Source organism: Betta splendens, chromosome 1 (genome assembly GCF_900634795.4).
Source record: "Betta splendens chromosome 1, fBetSpl5.4, whole genome shotgun sequence".
Classification (NCBI taxonomy): Eukaryota; Metazoa; Chordata; class Actinopteri; order Anabantiformes; family Osphronemidae; genus Betta; species Betta splendens.
In genome coordinates, this window is record NC_040881.3 from 17,506,412 (window position 1) to 17,521,357 (window position 14,946).

The 14,946-nt window shown below is 47.8% G+C and overlaps 4 protein-coding genes and 1 long non-coding RNA gene across 5 annotated transcripts; 1 reads left to right on the forward strand and 4 right to left on the reverse strand.

Annotated features, from left to right (window-relative positions):
- Window positions 1-106: 106 nt before the first annotated feature.
- Window positions 107-7,479, reverse strand: LOC114851655 (zinc finger protein 239-like). The gene is made up of 5 exons (XM_029143355.3): window positions 6,999-7,479; window positions 6,582-6,694; window positions 5,824-5,997; window positions 2,178-2,244; window positions 107-1,149 (listed from the first exon to the last, which is right to left on the reverse strand). The coding sequence occupies exons 1-5, from the start codon at window positions 7,282-7,284 to the stop codon at window positions 296-298; spliced, it is 1,494 nt and encodes a 497-aa protein (XP_028999188.1). The 5' UTR covers window positions 7,285-7,479; the 3' UTR covers window positions 107-295.
- On the reverse strand, window positions 2,400-5,817 carry LOC129603576 (uncharacterized). Its single transcript, XR_008693627.1, has 2 exons — window positions 5,593-5,817; window positions 2,400-5,453 (listed from the first exon to the last, which is right to left on the reverse strand). It is a non-coding gene; the product is annotated as an uncharacterized LOC129603576 (long non-coding RNA).
- Window positions 7,480-7,728: 249 nt separating the features above from the next.
- Window positions 7,729-9,037, reverse strand: ddt (D-dopachrome tautomerase). Its single transcript, XM_029144508.3, has 3 exons — window positions 8,840-9,037; window positions 8,304-8,479; window positions 7,729-8,115 (listed from the first exon to the last, which is right to left on the reverse strand). The coding sequence occupies exons 1-3, from the start codon at window positions 8,945-8,947 to the stop codon at window positions 8,043-8,045; spliced, it is 357 nt and encodes a 118-aa protein (XP_029000341.1). The 5' UTR covers window positions 8,948-9,037; the 3' UTR covers window positions 7,729-8,042.
- Window positions 9,038-9,439: 402 nt separating this feature from the next.
- chchd10 (coiled-coil-helix-coiled-coil-helix domain containing 10) lies at window positions 9,440-11,108 on the reverse strand. The gene is made up of 4 exons (XM_029144459.3): window positions 10,905-11,108; window positions 10,055-10,271; window positions 9,787-9,925; window positions 9,440-9,587 (listed from the first exon to the last, which is right to left on the reverse strand). Exons 1-4 carry the CDS (start codon window positions 10,961-10,963, stop codon window positions 9,568-9,570), a joined length of 435 nt encoding a protein of 144 aa, XP_029000292.1. The 5' UTR covers window positions 10,964-11,108; the 3' UTR covers window positions 9,440-9,567.
- Window positions 11,109-12,265: 1,157 nt separating this feature from the next.
- Window positions 12,266-14,903, forward strand: gstt1b (glutathione S-transferase theta 1b). Its single transcript, XM_029144119.3, has 5 exons — window positions 12,266-12,448; window positions 12,540-12,627; window positions 12,705-12,855; window positions 14,062-14,238; window positions 14,336-14,903. Exons 1-5 carry the CDS (start codon window positions 12,337-12,339, stop codon window positions 14,531-14,533), a joined length of 726 nt encoding a protein of 241 aa, XP_028999952.1. The 5' UTR covers window positions 12,266-12,336; the 3' UTR covers window positions 14,534-14,903.
- Window positions 14,904-14,946: the final 43 nt, after the last annotated feature.

Consider the following 14,946-nt stretch of genomic DNA (forward strand, 5'->3'; position numbering starts at 1 on the left):
AGACCGAAGCTCCTCCGCTCCTGCACAGACTCGCTCCAGCTCAGTCCTACGTCTGTTTCCTGTCAGTGAGCTGACATTCACCACAGTGAGGTGATGACATTTGTCATATTATATATACAGACATGCATTTTTATTAATAATGACCATCCTTCAAATACAACTGATTGAGGAGTAATGTTTGAAAATCAGACATTACTCCTGAAAACAGTCTGAAACCAGAACCACTTGAATGTGTTGAAGAACATGGTTCTGATGTTAAATAAGAACCAGTCAGACACACACAGCTGCACCTGCTCTACCTGACAGAGTGCAGGGCCTGGTGCCGTATCAGGTTGCTGTGGAAGGAGAAGTTCTTCCCACACTTGGAACAGTGAAACCTCTTCTCCCCGGTGTGGACGCTCTGGTGGACCTTCAGGTTGTTGGAGGTGGAGAACTGCTTTCCACAATGGGGGCAGGGAAAGGGCCGCTCCCCTGTGTGGACCATTTGGTGGCGCTTGAGGCTGCAGAACTGCCCAAAGCTCTTCCCACACTGGGAGCACTGGTACGGCTTCTCCCCTGTGTGGACACGCTCATGGATGCGTAGATGACACTGGTGGGCATAGCGGCGTGGACAGAAGGTGCAGGCAAAGGGAAGAGAAGTCTGCTGCTGCTGGTGCTGTGCTGCCCCAGATGCCTGCTTCTGACAGCTGGATGCCTGATGACCATAGCTCTGATTGTCCACCTGATGCTGGGTCTGCAGGGAGCAGGAGTCTGCTGTGGGGTTGTTAAAGGCAGAGTTGTGTTTATTGTCCAACACCACGTCAGTGAGCGGCTCACTGATCCGAACACACGTGGGCAACTGATACTGTGACCTCATGCTGCTGAGAGGCATCACTTCACCAGATTCATCACCTCCCCCTTGTTCAGACAATAGCCTGACCCTGCAGCTGTTCCCTGAAACACGCGTGACATCACGTGTAGACCCAGAACTCTCCTGGTGCACTGTTAAGGCAGTGCAGGACTTGGAGGTGGAGTTTGTCAGAGTCGGGTTGAATGATGCTTTTCCTTCTTCTCTCTGGGGTGCGTGTGTGGAACAAGGCATCAGTTCCACATCTTCAGAGTGGCTGCTCTCCTGCCGGTCCAGCAGGGTGTGGGAGAGACCATGCTGCTCTGACAAAAGAAAAACACAACGAAAGATGCTTACAACTGAATAAGAAATAGACTGAAAAAATCCTTTGGCGTCTACTGACATCTGAGCAATAACAAACAAAGGACCTGGAAGTTGTTGTGGAATAATATATCATCTACTCTACAATGACAGCACTCACTGTGTCACATGTGTAAGGAGGAGACCCTGTTATGCAACAGAAGTGTAGTAGCACCACCAAAGCACAAATAACAGCAACAACAGTGACCCAGATAAAGCAGGAGAGTAGGAGTGCAGCTTCTTCTGCAAACACTTCACCTCAAGTGAACCGACCTTGGGAAAGTGGAGGTCCAGAGGGGAACTGCCCTGCTCAGAGCACAAAGGTGGCGTAGAAGTGTCCACGCTTTGATTTGAGATTATGACAGAGTAAAAAATATAAAAAAATAACAAGAAAAAACAGAATAAAATTTTAAAAAGTTCAGGGAGCTGAATCCCATCCCGGGAACAGCTACAGTATATACACTGTACAGTGATGTTGTAAACAAATATGTTCAGTCTGTCCTGTGTGTTGTCACCTTTTTGAGAAATAAACACTTGCTGCTGGATCTTGCTGCTCATTTTTTGGAAGATTGCTGTTTGGACTAATAAATTATTGTAATAATTATAATATGATATAATTTTTTATTTTAATAATTTCTGGATCTTATGTTAGGACTTTTGAGGATTACTCCTTTGGAATTGTGGACTAGATTCTTCACATTTCGGGAGTTTGCTAATATTCTGAAACCTTACTACTGTGAATTAAGTTTATTTTTCAGATTGGAATACTAAATTTAATGGTTTTATTGTCGACATGACAAAGTCCGGATAGGAACAATTTGTCCATCAGGTGGTTGTTACTAATGAAAGACAACCTTAATATTTTTATGTTTGTGTGGCTGGAGCTGATAGTTAGTTGATGTTTGAAGTGAAGTGCAACTTAACATAGACTAAGATCATGGATAATTTATTGGCAGAACCACAGGAAACAGATGGAGGAACAGACAGATACCTTTGACTTCTTCCATCGCTTGGTCCTGGCTCTGAGGATTGCTTGTGTTTTTCACGTTTTTTTGGCCCTGGAAAGAGGAGGGAGGTGTTTAGCCGACATGGAGAACCCGCCTGGCTCTGACCCACAGTAAAACTCACTTTACTTCAGGAGGATGGAGAAGCATTCAAGGTCTGCTTCCACTCAGTAAACTATACGTTGAATAAAAATCACAGAAACGCAGAATTTGAAAGTATTATGATTTATTATTTGTACTTCTGTTCTTTGGAAAAGGACACAGTTCAACATGTTAAAAACCTAGAAAATGTAATAATGTGCTGTGGTCACACCTGTGTATGAGCTTTGGCCACAAAACGCCTGATTAGAAAACTAGAGAAGCTGTGGGTGGCAGCTGTTCAGTCGAATCCCCCACAGTTTAGAGCCGGGGTGGGCCGTCCTGGTACTCGAGGGCCAGTATCCCTGCTGGTTTTCCAACTCTCCCTGCTGATCACCTTCACCAGTTGTGTCAGTTAACGTTTTCAGCTGCTCATTGACTGAACACACTTGATCGACACACCTTTTAACGTTGAACAACAACAGGGAAAGACAGAGAGCTGGTAGACACGATGGAGAGAAGGAAGGTCGATGCACTATGTGCGCAGGAGACGAGGTGAAAGGGCAGCAAAGCACGTAGTATTGTTTTACCATGGTGTGGATAGCAAGAGAAATCCTAGTAGGAGTGATCCTGAAGGGGGAGTTGGTGAATAATGTTCTAGAGGTGAAAGGAGTCTCTGACTAGAAATTGAATGGGCAATGGTGAATGTAGTCAGTGGGTGTGTGCCACAAGTTGGCTGTGAGAAGAGAAGGAGACATTCCGGAGTGAGTTTGACGATTTAGAGAGAGTATCCCCAGAGGAGAGAGGGTAGTGGTTGAAGCAGACTTCAATGGGCATGTTGTTGAGGGTAACAGAGGTGATGATGGGCAGGTTTGGTGTAAAGGAAAGGACCCTAGAAGGACAGATGGCGGTAGAGTAAACACTCACTTTCAGAAGAGAGGAACACAGAGAAGGTAGGAGCATGCAGGTGGACTACATCCTATGTAGACGAGGTCATTTGAGGGAGGTTAGTGACTGCAAGAGGTTGTCTAAAAGGAAGTGGACTGAGGAAAGTAGACAGGAGTACAAGAATTTGAGAGGAAGGTGGCAAAGGCCGAACAGAAAGCTTACGATGAGCTGTATGACAGGTTAGACACGAAGGAAGGACAGAAGGACTTGTACAGAATGAGGTGAGAAAGGCTCTGAAGCTCTCTGGGGACACGCAGAACTGCAGCAACAACAGAGGAATAAAGTTGATGAGCCACACAATGAAGCTGTGGGAAAGAGTAGCCAGACTCAGGAAGAAGGTGGAGATTTGTGAGCAGCAGTATGGTTTCATGCCCATAAGAGCACTTCTGATGCCATCTGAGAATGTTGATTGAGAAGGAGCTGCATTGTCTTTGTGGATTTAGATAAGGCGTATGACACGGTGATGAGGGACGAGCTGTGGTACTGTTTGAGGTTGTCGGGAGTGGCAGAGAAGTACGTCAGAGTAGTCCAGAACATGTATGAGAGGAGTATGACGGTGGTGAGATGCGCTGTAGGTCAGACAGAAGAGTTCAAAGTAGATGAGGACAACACCAAGGATCAGCTTTGAGTCCTTTTTGTTTGCCGTGCTGATGGACAGGCTACAGACGAGGTCAGACTGGAATCTCCCTGGACAATGATGTTTGATCTGCAGTGAGAGTAGAGAGCAGGTGGAGGAACAGCTGGAGAGGTGGAGGTTTGCTCTGGAAAGAAGAGGCATGAAAGTCAGTGGTAGTAAGACAGGATACATGTGTCTAAATGCGAGGGGTCAAGGTAGAACAGTGAGGCTACAGAGGCTGAGGTGAAGAAGGTGCAAGTGGAGCGGAGCAGGTGGAGGAAAGTGTCAGCAGAGTGTTGTGTGTCAGCAAGACTCAAAGGAAAAGTGTAAAGACAGTGGTGAGACAGCTCTGCTCTGTGGGTTAGAGACGGTAGCAGTGAAGAAGAGACAGGAGGCAGAGATGGAGGCAGCAGAGATGAAGATGCTGAGGTTCTCCTTATGACTGAAGAGGTTGGACAGAATCAGGAACAAGCTCATCAGAGGGACGGCTCACGTTGCCTGTGTTAGCAACAAAGTCAGAGAGGCCAGAATGAGATGGTTTGGACATGTGCAGAGGAGGGATGGTGAATATATGGGTAAAGGTTGTTAGAGATTGGAACAAGAAGAGAGATAGGAGGAGATATTTGGATGTGCTGACAGAGGACATGGTGGCTGGTGTGAGTGTGGAAGATGCCCAGGATAGAGTGAGGTGGAAAAGGATGATTTGCTGTTGCAATCCATGATGGGGAAAGTCGAAAGTAGTAGTAGTAGTAGTAGTAGTAGTAGTAGTATTGGTAGTAGTAGTAGTAGTACCAAGGAAAAAGGAAAATCTAAATCACAGTGTCAGTGCCTGACTCCTTGGCGTGTGGGTGGTGAGGTAGCACGTGTTGTTTCCATATGGTCACATTTGGCCCAGTGCTGCATGTCACTGGATCCAGCCTTTTGCCGATGAGCCTGTGTGTCTGAATGAGGCGTCCAGCTACAGGCGCTGCTCACAATACACACTTCAAGTCGATCCCTTGGTTTTCTTACATATTGTGTGGAGTTGTTAAATGCTTGTTTCCAAAACAGAAGGAAATTGTTTTGAAAAGTTATGTTTCTTTCGCATGTGGCGTCTTAAAATCCATAAAATATAAACTATTTGTAAATGCTTTCATTTACATTTGACTCTTTGGAAGCAAAGCTGTGATAAAACAGCAGTAAATCAGTCTAAAAGGGGGACTTTGGTGGCCGGTAGCTGCTTCTGCTGCTCAGTGCTGGATCTTCTGGTGCCGCTTCAGGTTGCTGGGGTGGGAGAAGCGTCTGCTGCAGACAGGGCAGCTGAAGGGCCGCTCTCCGGTGTGGACGTTGTGGTGGATGTCCAGCTGGCTCTGGCACACAAAGCTCTTCCTGCAGAGCGGGCAGGTGTAGGGTTTCTCCCTGGTGTGCCGGCCCACGTGCTTCTGCAGGTCCGACTCCAGGAAGAAGCGCTTGGCGCAGCTGGGGCAGCCGTAGGGGCGCTGCGTGGGGACAGCCTGGGAGAACGGCCGGGAGGTGCTGGGGAAACGTCTGTGTTGGAGGTAGCTGGAGGCGGCTACAGGACCACTGAAGCTGATGGAGGAATCTCCACCGACATGAGGCACCGTCCGCGCTGACCCAGGTCCTGCTGGTTGGAAGCCAGTACAGTGCATCATGGGTAATGCAGTCTGAGCATGTCCATTCCCGTCTGCCTGGTCTACACGAGACCACTCGTGCTCCCCTCCCTCCCGGGTGGAAGTCTCTCCTCCATCTATGACAATCACCTCTGACAGGCGTGACTTGGATGAGTCCAACGCAGCCTCATCATCTTCTCCACCATCCGTCACAACTAAGGGCGTCGGCCCCGCATCGCCGGGTGCCACCGCGTCAGAGCCTGTATTCAGGGGCTGACGACCGTCCTCTGCTCTCACATCACCTCCTGTCACGTGGGAGCTGCGGCGCTCAGTCTCAGCTGTGCTGCTCACAACAAAGGAGATGACGCCACATCCACTGACCTCCGTTTCGCTGCGGCACCCGGCGGGCTGGCCGGGGCTGGCGTTCTCCAAGGCGGCCAACGCGTCTCCCCCTGTGCCGCCGCTGGAGTCAAGCGGTGGCGTGTGGTGTGTGCCGGCCGTGTCCATCGCTCCCTCCACCTTGACGATCAGCAGCTCCTCCTCTGGTTCTGCTGACTGAGAGGACAAAAGATTGAAAACCACATCGCTCAATTAAAGCCCATGTTTAACCAGTTTCCAGGAAACACATTCATTAAAGTTTAGTTCTGTCTTTAGACTCCTCCATACTGGGCCAAAAGAATGAGAACCTGTCACAACACATATGGAGCAGACTGTACAGCATGACTGACACATGATGCAGGAGAGTTGTTTGGTAAATCTATTTCCCTTATGTTTATTTCCCCATAAGACCTTGTTCCAAACCCAGGCCTGTTTTTGTGTTTACTTCCTGCAGTGATATTTTCAGATAAGTGACAGCTCAGTATATTGTGTGTCAACTCTGGAGGTTTTCCTTCAACTGTATTTCAGTGTCAATGAGGAGGACTTAAACATCAACAAACCACAATGTATCCAGGCCCACAGTAAAACTGTTAATTACACTCAACCACTACCTAAAATAGGCAAGGATCTAGTGACAAAACACACATATCATGTAATTTGATGCAATATTTTTTTAAATAATTATTCAAAGAGGGAATGCATTTCTGAAGATTTTGATTTTGCATTTTGTTTGTGCAGTTAGTGCACTGTGCAGTAACTACCTCTGTTTTCGTGGTGGTGACAACCTCCTGATCCACACCCTGGTCTGGTCTGACAGAACGCTTAACCCCTGCATCTCGGGTCAGGAACCTGGTCTTGGCCTGCAGGGAGGCGCCTGGTGAAACAACAGAAGACGGGGCTGCGTTAAAACAAGATAGAAATGTACTGATTACAGACATATAACACACATCTGTCCTGTGGGAGTCAATGAGCGGTGTGGAGATTTCACACGGCGCAAATCTTGCCTAATATTTGCAGCTCGATTCATTCATGTCCTCCTGAGCAATGGCAGTAAACACCACTCATCGGGAGTGATGAGCTGCTTTTCTAGAGCAATGAAAACCAGTTGTTCGCACTAAAGGAACCAGAACCAGGGCCCTGTGTCCTGGCGGCGGCCACCGGACTGTGACGCCGCTTACCGCCCAGCGGGTCCTTGCTGTGCCGGTGGAGCAGACGGACCCCGGCGAAGCGGCTGACGGAGCACTCCCCTCCCTTGACTCTCTCCGCTCGGAACCGGGCGACCTGCAGCTCCAGCAGCTTGACCTTCCTCCGCAGGAACTCGTTCTCCGTCTGGCTCCGGGACATTTCTAGGTGAACCTCCGCGTATCCGTCGTCCACAACTTTGCAGATCTCAGCGACGGCCGCGTTGGCCAACACCTCCATGATGGAGGCGATCTGGGAGTGGAAATCCGCGGCAACCGACATGGCCGAAACCGTGGGGAGTAGGTGAAGAGTCGGCCTTCAGTCTGTATGTCGAGGCAGACGCCAGGAAAAGCGCTCCGGCGTTACCGAGCACGCATCATCAGGCGAGTGTGATTTTCTAACGCGGGAAACGCGGCCACTCTGAGAAGTCTTTGTTGACGTTAACGTCTTCTTCGTTGAATCGGCGACGTCAGAACGGGTCGGTAGCGCCACCAGCCGGTGGACACGGGACTGACGCGTATGTGTGTGAAAATAAAGTTGAAAAACTAAATGAGCTGTAAACTGTAATGTGTTTAAATCAATGTGTTCATTTCTGCAGCTTTAACAATGAATCATAAAATTATTACTTTTAGTATTTCTACTATTTAGGTAATGGTTAAGTAAATGAACACTTCTTCCACAACTGCAAATAACAACATAAAAAGTGAAAGCAGGCGTACACGTAGAGGTATTTTATAGACTTTAATCAATTATTTATCAAAATGACAAACATACAAGAGCATCTTGATTTGATCCAGGCTGGAATGGTGAAGTTAGGCTGCACTTTAACTTATGTCTTCCTCACTGGACAGAGTCCACACCAGCTGCTCTGCCTTAATCAAAACATTCAAACGCCCACTATGCTCAGATTCACTCTCCTGTACAGCACAGAGCAGATGACATGGACATACAGTATGTCCTCGTTACTTTTAGTTAGTGACTCTCAATAATTGATATGCATCATCTTCTTATTTCAGGACACAGACTGGAGACGTCACCCTTTACAAGAAGCTCATTACGGTTCCCTTCTTACCGACCTGGTGAGGCTCCAGCGCATGGAACACGATAACGATCCTGTCAATTAACAACAAGTTGTCAGTCCTCTGTCTAGTTCACTGACACAGTGAGATGAGTCACACATTCTGATCTGGAAGTTAAATTTAAGTGGCTGATATTATTTTTCATGTCTCTACCTGACCATGATGATCTATGGATACCAGCTGTGAATATGCTGAGGTCTCGGTGTGCGCATCAGAGCTCACCTGTCTTCAGGTAAACCAAGCTCTGTGGTCAGAAACTGGAAGATCTTAGCACTGTGCTCCTTGTTCTTGTCAGCCGTGTCAGTCACACCGATAGCAGATACAGAGAGCATCACACATGGAGAGCAGGAGCCAGCTATCATCATCTTCACCCCGGGTGTCACCACCAGGTTCATCCTCTGAAAGACAACCGCAGGTACATTAGAAACGGAGGCCTGGCAGGCATCACCAGTGAGGACGCCCCGTCTTGGACTGCCGCCCAGCAGGCGCTGGACTGGCGCTACCTTCGTCTCCCGTTAACCTAATGCAGAGGTCACAGGGAGGAACAAACTCCTGAGTCCCCACCTGCTCTCATGCTCCCAACAGTGTGACACAGCCTAAAGCTTGAGCATGGTTCCGCGTGAAACAAGGAAACTTTAATATTTAATTTTTATTTAATTGTTTATTATTTAATACACTACTTATTTCGGGTCCTGTCACACTGCCGATGTTCACCTGTCACGTGACCCCGACCACCAGCCGAAGCCGAACTAACTCACCTCCTCCGGCTTCCCCAGAGCAGCCGCGGTGCTGGAGCACAGCTTCTTCAGGAAGTCCTCGGAGAAGCGGCTGGCGTCCAGGTTGGTCTGTAACTCGATGAACGGCATGATGTTGTTGATGTGGACTCTGCTCCCAACTCCGGTCGAAGACGAGGTCAGAAGCACTGTGACGTGAAAACCACGCAAATAACCACATCCGGTCGACGCTTTCACAATAAAAGCAGCGCGTAACACGTGTACTGGCCACGTTTAATAATAAAAGCGAATTTTCTCATTCATGAAGTTTACTGTTTGATGTATTAAGTAAGTTGGTACGCATGGCTATGGGACGGTTTAAACGAGCTACAAAACCGAAACAAACGGTTATTATTGTTCATTTATTTCTTCTATTCCAAGTATAATCCTCAGAATAAGACATGAACGTGTTGTCTAAACTCATCGTTTCACTGCTGCCCCCAGAGGCCGGAGGTCCACACGACAGGACGACTGCATTAAATCTGTTTTAAAATAGTTATTGAATCTGTTTACCCTTACATGTTTTTAACTTGTAATGGCAGCTGTATGCTTAAAATGTGTCTAATAACAGACAATAAGACAATATACGCTGGTCTAATTTTTATTGAACACAAATTACTGTACATCAAGTATTTCTGTCCTCGGTCAAAAAAACAGAGTCAACACTGCCTGAGGTCCAGCGTTCATGATCCCATCATGACAGTTGTGCTTCCTCATACCAGGGACGTCAAACCTACAGAAGGTCAGAGTGAAATGTTTTGAATCATCAATTCACCTGATGCTGTTTCGATGTATACATACATTGTTTTTGTAACTCTTCACATTACCTACCTCCACACAGATGAACCCCAGTTACAATGATGATTTAAAACCAGACCTTTAATGTTTTTACACTGTTAGAGACTTTTTGACCTCCTTGGTCAAAGACTCACCGTGCGAGAACTTGCACTGTTTGAGAGCCTCACTGAAGCCTTCACATAAACTCAAATCGCTCTGGTTTGTGGCACAGTCCAGGAACTGTCTGACCTCAAAGTGGCAGGGGCGGGGCTGGGCTGGAGGCCGGGGGGGCTCCTAGACACCAACAAGGCATGAGCCAGCAGGGGGTTTAGTGATAGTGAGGTTGGCTTTTCCTGTGTTTACCCACCTTCCTCTATTCTCTCTAGGAATATCTGTAACACACAATCCATCCCCAGCTCTTACCTGATAGGCTGGCTTGGCTGGCTCCGTGCTGCTGCTACTGCCGCCACTGAATGCCCCTGTAAGAGCACTACCCACAACGTGACCCACAGCTGAGCCTACAGCCACCCCTGCAGCGGTAGTAGCCATCTGGGCCATGAGGCCCGGCCCCTGGGACTGAGCTGGAGCCAGAGAGGTGGCAGGTGGGTGAGCAGGGACTGGAGCGTGGGATGGAGCTGGGCTACACACACACACACACACACACACACACACACACAAACATCTTTAAATTTATACTTTAATTTAAATTAGATTATAATCAAAACAGTGTGAAGCCATAAACATGCATTAAATTATTATGCTCTATTATGCAGGAGCATTTTAACTGATCGTCCTTCTCAAAGTGCATAAGGCGCTGGTTTAGTTGATGTTCTGTCTGTTCAAGCATGTGGAAAGTGAGCAGGTACAGCAGGAGGACTTCTTGCCCTGGCGCCAGTCTGGGATTCACCACATGTATCATGAATGTGGATCATGCCTGGATGTTCCTGTTAAAATCTGTCAGATGATCTTCAGACAACAACTGGGGCCCAGAAAGGTTTAATACGACCAGCATAGTTCTGAACTTTCTGAGTGACAAGACAGGCTAAGCAAAGTCAGAGTCGGCTCAGAAGTCAGCCGGCTTCTGTTGCTCCTGCCACAAACTTGGTGCCTGGTCACATCTCTTACCCTCCTCAGATCAGTCACAACTAGCTACTAATAAACTATGAAAACAGCCCCCAGCTGTTATTTAGGCCCATGCATGCTCGAACAGGCTGACTGGACATTCAACCAGCGCAGGCTGAGCCTACGACTGGAGGTCAACTCATTTGTTTACCTAGCTGGAGCCGGAGCCGGAGCTGGAGCCGCGGACCGGCTGCGACTTCCTCGGGCCATGTTTTCACCTTTAGCCGACTGAAGAACGGGGAAATCACCGTCTGTATGCCGCGCCAGTTGAAGAACCTCCGCCAGTTAACTACTCGCTCACATGGGCTGACCTTGTGGGGGGATCACCGGTGTTGCGCTCGCTGACGCACACAAACATCGCGAGATTTTAACACGCGACTTCACAGATGCGCAATGTTTATTTGTGCTATGCGCACATGACCCGCTGGAGCGGATCGGAGCGTTTAACTGGGTCAGAACGGAACCAACTGTTCTATAAGTGTGCGTTCTGTTGATTTTATTGCATTTATTCATTGACTGCCGTCGTGAATTCTATGCTTATTATAAGTTAACACTTTAATAAAGAGTCTTTTAAAGAACAAACATGTCTGAACAAAAAATAACCTGAAGCAGAAGTAACATAATATTTTGCTGTTTAGTGATGCAATTGTCTATAACAATATAGAAGATCTCACTCATTTTTTATTTACATAGTTTTTGTATGATTTAAACCAATTCTATGATCTTTTTTCAGTTAGTCAGTCTTACCCGCGTTTTTGTATGTTGTTTAACCAGTTTGAACCTGTAATTTGCACTTTGTATTCATTAAAAAACATTTTTCTTATGACACCAGCCAGGCCTGTCTCTTTTTAGTTACTCTCGGTCTAACCAGCAGCTCTTGATGATTTGGATCCTATTTACATTTGGTTTGTTGAGCTATTTTCACATTTTACCAACGCTGACTCCTGAGGAAGGAAACGTAACGTGTTGGCATTGCTTATACTAATTTGAAGCGAATGTGTCTGTTCATGACGAAGATGGAATATTTATAACATTTTTGAGGCAAAGGTAAAAATACAACTGTGAACCAGCACATGACCAAGGGCCAATGTTCAATCAGATTAGTGACAGTGAAATGAAGAGAGCCTCAAATGTTCAGCACTACAAAAGCAGTTTAATGCTGTACAGAGGTCGATGTGTGAGGAAGCAGCTTAGGTTTGTTGTGCGTTTGAGACTAGCTGTTTGTCCAGCTGTGTCTGGACTCCTGGTACCGTGGCCAAAGCACAACCTGTTGACTTTATTGCACACTGGTCTGCAGCCACCTAAATGTATTACTGGAGTCTGTTCTAAATAGAGTTAATGAATAGCGCAAATATATGCTGTATTTTATACTTGCACCTATTCTCACTCATTATACATCAGTGACCTGTTCATTTGAAAGGTATTTTTATGATTATGACTTGTGAGCAGCTGTGAAGCAGCGGGAGCGCAGAATATGCCGCCACGCGGTGGCGCTCGTGCTGAGACGGAGCCTTTGGGCGTCGCTGGACGGGAGAGGCGCGAGCCTGCAGTCCATATTGGTTCTGTTGGAGGGAGACGCAGCCATGGCGCTGGAACTGTACCTGGACCTGTACTCTCAGCCCTGCCGCTCCGTTTACATCTTCGCCAAGCAGAACAAAATCCCATTCGACTTCAAGCAAGTCACTCTGTTTGACGGTGAGTTCACGGTCCCGCGCCGAAACTTTTTTTTTTAGTGAACTTGAGCATTGAGTATGAAGTCTGATGTTGCAACGCGCGTTGCCTGCAGCCCAGCAGTACGGAGAAGAGTTCGGGAAGATTAACCCGCTTAGAAAAGTCCCCGCTCTGCGCGACGGAGACTTCTGCCTGGCGGAGAGGTGAGCGCCGGCGCATGCGCCCTAAGGGCCGCCGTGTACCTGTGTGCGCTGCTCACCCGTGACGTCTGCCTCCGCAGCGTGGCCATCCTGATCTACCTGGCAGAGAAGTTCCAGACGCCCGACTACTGGTACCCGGCAGAAGTGCAGCAGCGCGCCCGGGTCAACGAGTACCTGTCGTGGCAGCACTCGGCGCTTCGTCTTCACGGGTCTAAGGTGTTCTGGTTGCGGGTACGTGGCTCCGCTGCTGCTGGTCCTGGTTCACAGCTGCGCGTTTCCGTCCACTGCGCCGTTGTCTCACATCTGGTCGCTATCAGCTGTGATCAGCAGGATAAACAGCTGTGAGCAGCGACCACTGCAGAGGGTTGTAAGAAATCTTATTAGCAGTAGTGGTGCGTTTAAAGCCTAGAAGCCACTTCTTATTTTATGGATATGTGGTCTTTGCTACTCAAGGATTTCACTAAAATGCACTTTAGAGCTTTACGGAAACGACTGTACAGTCCGTACTATCCCTGAATGCCTCACTGAGGTTCCCTTTTCCACAACTTCAGTTTCTGGTGTTGCAATGACACATGTGAATTTAAATTATTGTAAATGTTTGTTAGTTGAATAGAGGAACCCGTGGCGGGCAAGACAAATGTCTGCTGGGAGCAGCCCTGGTTCTTTAGAGCCAACACAGCCATGTCTATCCTGAACCGTGTAAAAATGTAGGTGAAAATTCATCCGAGCTCCCATTCCTGCCCCTGCAGTTGACGACAGCTGTGACGACATCTGTGTGTTACTGGTTTTGCTGCATTTCATCTCAACTTAGCAGCAGGTTCAGACTAAACTCCCATGAGAAAGAAGGAATCCTGCTTTCTGTCACCTCAGACACAGCTCTAATTAAAGTGTGAAGGACAGTGCAGGGATTGAATAAATGTGTTAATTTAAATTAAAAATGCACCTGAAAGAAGCCTGAGGAATGTCAGGACATGGTTGTTTAAATGCTCTATGTTTAGTTTACATTAATCTTGGCTCAGTCGTTGCATCAGTGCTGGGCAGTGTCACAGTGACCTCAGAGTAAATTGGTTCAGCTTAATTATTCACAACAAAAGTCACCTCCAGTCACTTGACAGAGTAGGTTTATGACACCAACCTAACACAGCTGAATAGAAGAGCCAACAAATCCCACTAGAGTCTCTAGAGCAGGAACCTCCAGCAGAACCAGGCCCAGGGATGGTACTCATGGGATGGAAGTGAGAGGAAGGTGGTTCAGAGGTACCTGGTCTAACTGTAACTAGAAGGAAGGTTTTAAGCCTGGTCTTAAAGTAGAACCCGAACTGAAACTGGTTCCACGGAGAAGCTTGAGAGCTAAAGGATCTCAGCAGAGAAGCATGAGGAGCTATGAGGTCTTTAGGATGGAGCTACATTAGGAAAATCTATGTGTTTGTGCTGTAGCTTATGCTTCCCAAGGCTCTGGGCATAGAGGTGCCACAAGAAAAGATGGACGCTGCCTTGGAGGATCTGAACGGCTCCCTGACCCTCATCGAAGAAAAGTTCATCCAGGACAAGGCCTTCATCGCAGGAGACCAGATCTCCCTGGCCGACCTGGTGGCCATAGTGGAGATCATGCAGGTGAGGACTGAGCCCAGTTACACCTCCGTCAGAACCACCGGGACAGGGTCTTGTTCAACGCTGTGACATCACATGTTGTCCTCTGTCCCGCCTGCAGCCTGTGGGTTCTGGCCTGGATGTGTTTGAGGGCAGACCCAAGCTGAGTGCGTGGAGGGACAGGGTCCAAGCTGCCATCGGCCAAGAGCTGTTTGACGACGCCCACCGGACCATCCTGGAAGCCCAAGACCGGGTGGTGCCGATGGAGCAGAGCAAGCTGCACATGTTTAAGGCCAAGGTCATCAAGTTCTTCATGTGAAGGCGGCGTCGGTTCTGTCCGTTAAAGTCCAACATGGAACAAAAGCACTGAGAGGTTTATAAACTTGTTTCCAGAACCACAGGAGTGGTTCTTGTGGTTCTGGGGAGGGTTCATATAATACAGGCTTATGTTAAACACCATGTTTCTATCTGAGCCAACAACACACTTTTTCTCTGTTACTGGACCATAACTGTGATGACATGTGATGTGCAGCTGGTTCCAGGAAGCTGGACTCAGAAGACCCGATTATGCAACGTAGCGTAGAGGAATGTGCGATAACGGCTCCTCTGAGATCAGTGTTTCCTGAGCTCATTGCTGCAGCTCAGCTTTGTTTTATGTCACACCTAATAAATCAACATGTTGGACCAAAGTGTGTTTGTCAGTATTGAACCATGTGTTGCTGGTGGGAAGGA

What these genes read in the sequence shown, in the direction of transcription:
- LOC114851655 (XM_029143355.3), bottom strand. Translation starts at nt 7,284, where the DNA reads ATGTCGGTTGCCGCGGATTTCCACTCCCAGATCGCCTCCATCATGGAG. An exon ending in CAGCAAGGACCCGCTGGGCG is followed by an intron (nt 6,695 to 6,998) that starts GTAAGCGGCGTC and finishes TTGTTTCACCAG; the next exon opens with GCGCCTCCCTGCAGGCCAAG. An exon ending in AGCGATGGAAGAAGTCAAAG is followed by an intron (nt 1,150 to 2,177) that starts GTATCTGTCTGT and finishes TTCTTTTGTCAG; the next exon opens with AGCAGCATGGTCTCTCCCAC.
- ddt (XM_029144508.3), bottom strand. Translation starts at nt 8,947, where the DNA reads ATGCCGTTCATCGAGTTACAGACCAACCTGGACGCCAGCCGCTTCTCC. An exon ending in CTCTGGGGAAGCCGGAGGAG is followed by an intron (nt 8,480 to 8,839) that starts GTGAGTTAGTTC and finishes GTTGTCTTTCAG; the next exon opens with AGGATGAACCTGGTGGTGAC. An exon ending in CTTGGTTTACCTGAAGACAG is followed by an intron (nt 8,116 to 8,303) that starts GTGAGCTCTGAT and finishes GTTAATTGACAG; the next exon opens with GATCGTTATCGTGTTCCATG.
- chchd10 (XM_029144459.3), bottom strand. Translation starts at nt 10,963, where the DNA reads ATGGCCCGAGGAAGTCGCAGCCGGTCCGCGGCTCCAGCTCCGGCTCCG. An exon ending in CAGCCAAGCCAGCCTATCAG is followed by an intron (nt 9,926 to 10,054) that starts GTAAGAGCTGGG and finishes GTTGGTGTCTAG; the next exon opens with GAGCCCCCCCGGCCTCCAGC. An exon ending in ACAGTGCAAGTTCTCGCACG is followed by an intron (nt 9,588 to 9,786) that starts GTGAGTCTTTGA and finishes GACCTTCTGTAG; the next exon opens with GTTTGACGTCCCTGGTATGA.
- gstt1b (XM_029144119.3), top strand. Translation starts at nt 12,337, where the DNA reads ATGGCGCTGGAACTGTACCTGGACCTGTACTCTCAGCCCTGCCGCTCC. An exon ending in GACTTCTGCCTGGCGGAGAG is followed by an intron (nt 12,628 to 12,704) that starts GTGAGCGCCGGC and finishes CTGCCTCCGCAG; the next exon opens with CGTGGCCATCCTGATCTACC. An exon ending in CCATAGTGGAGATCATGCAG is followed by an intron (nt 14,239 to 14,335) that starts GTGAGGACTGAG and finishes TCCCGCCTGCAG; the next exon opens with CCTGTGGGTTCTGGCCTGGA.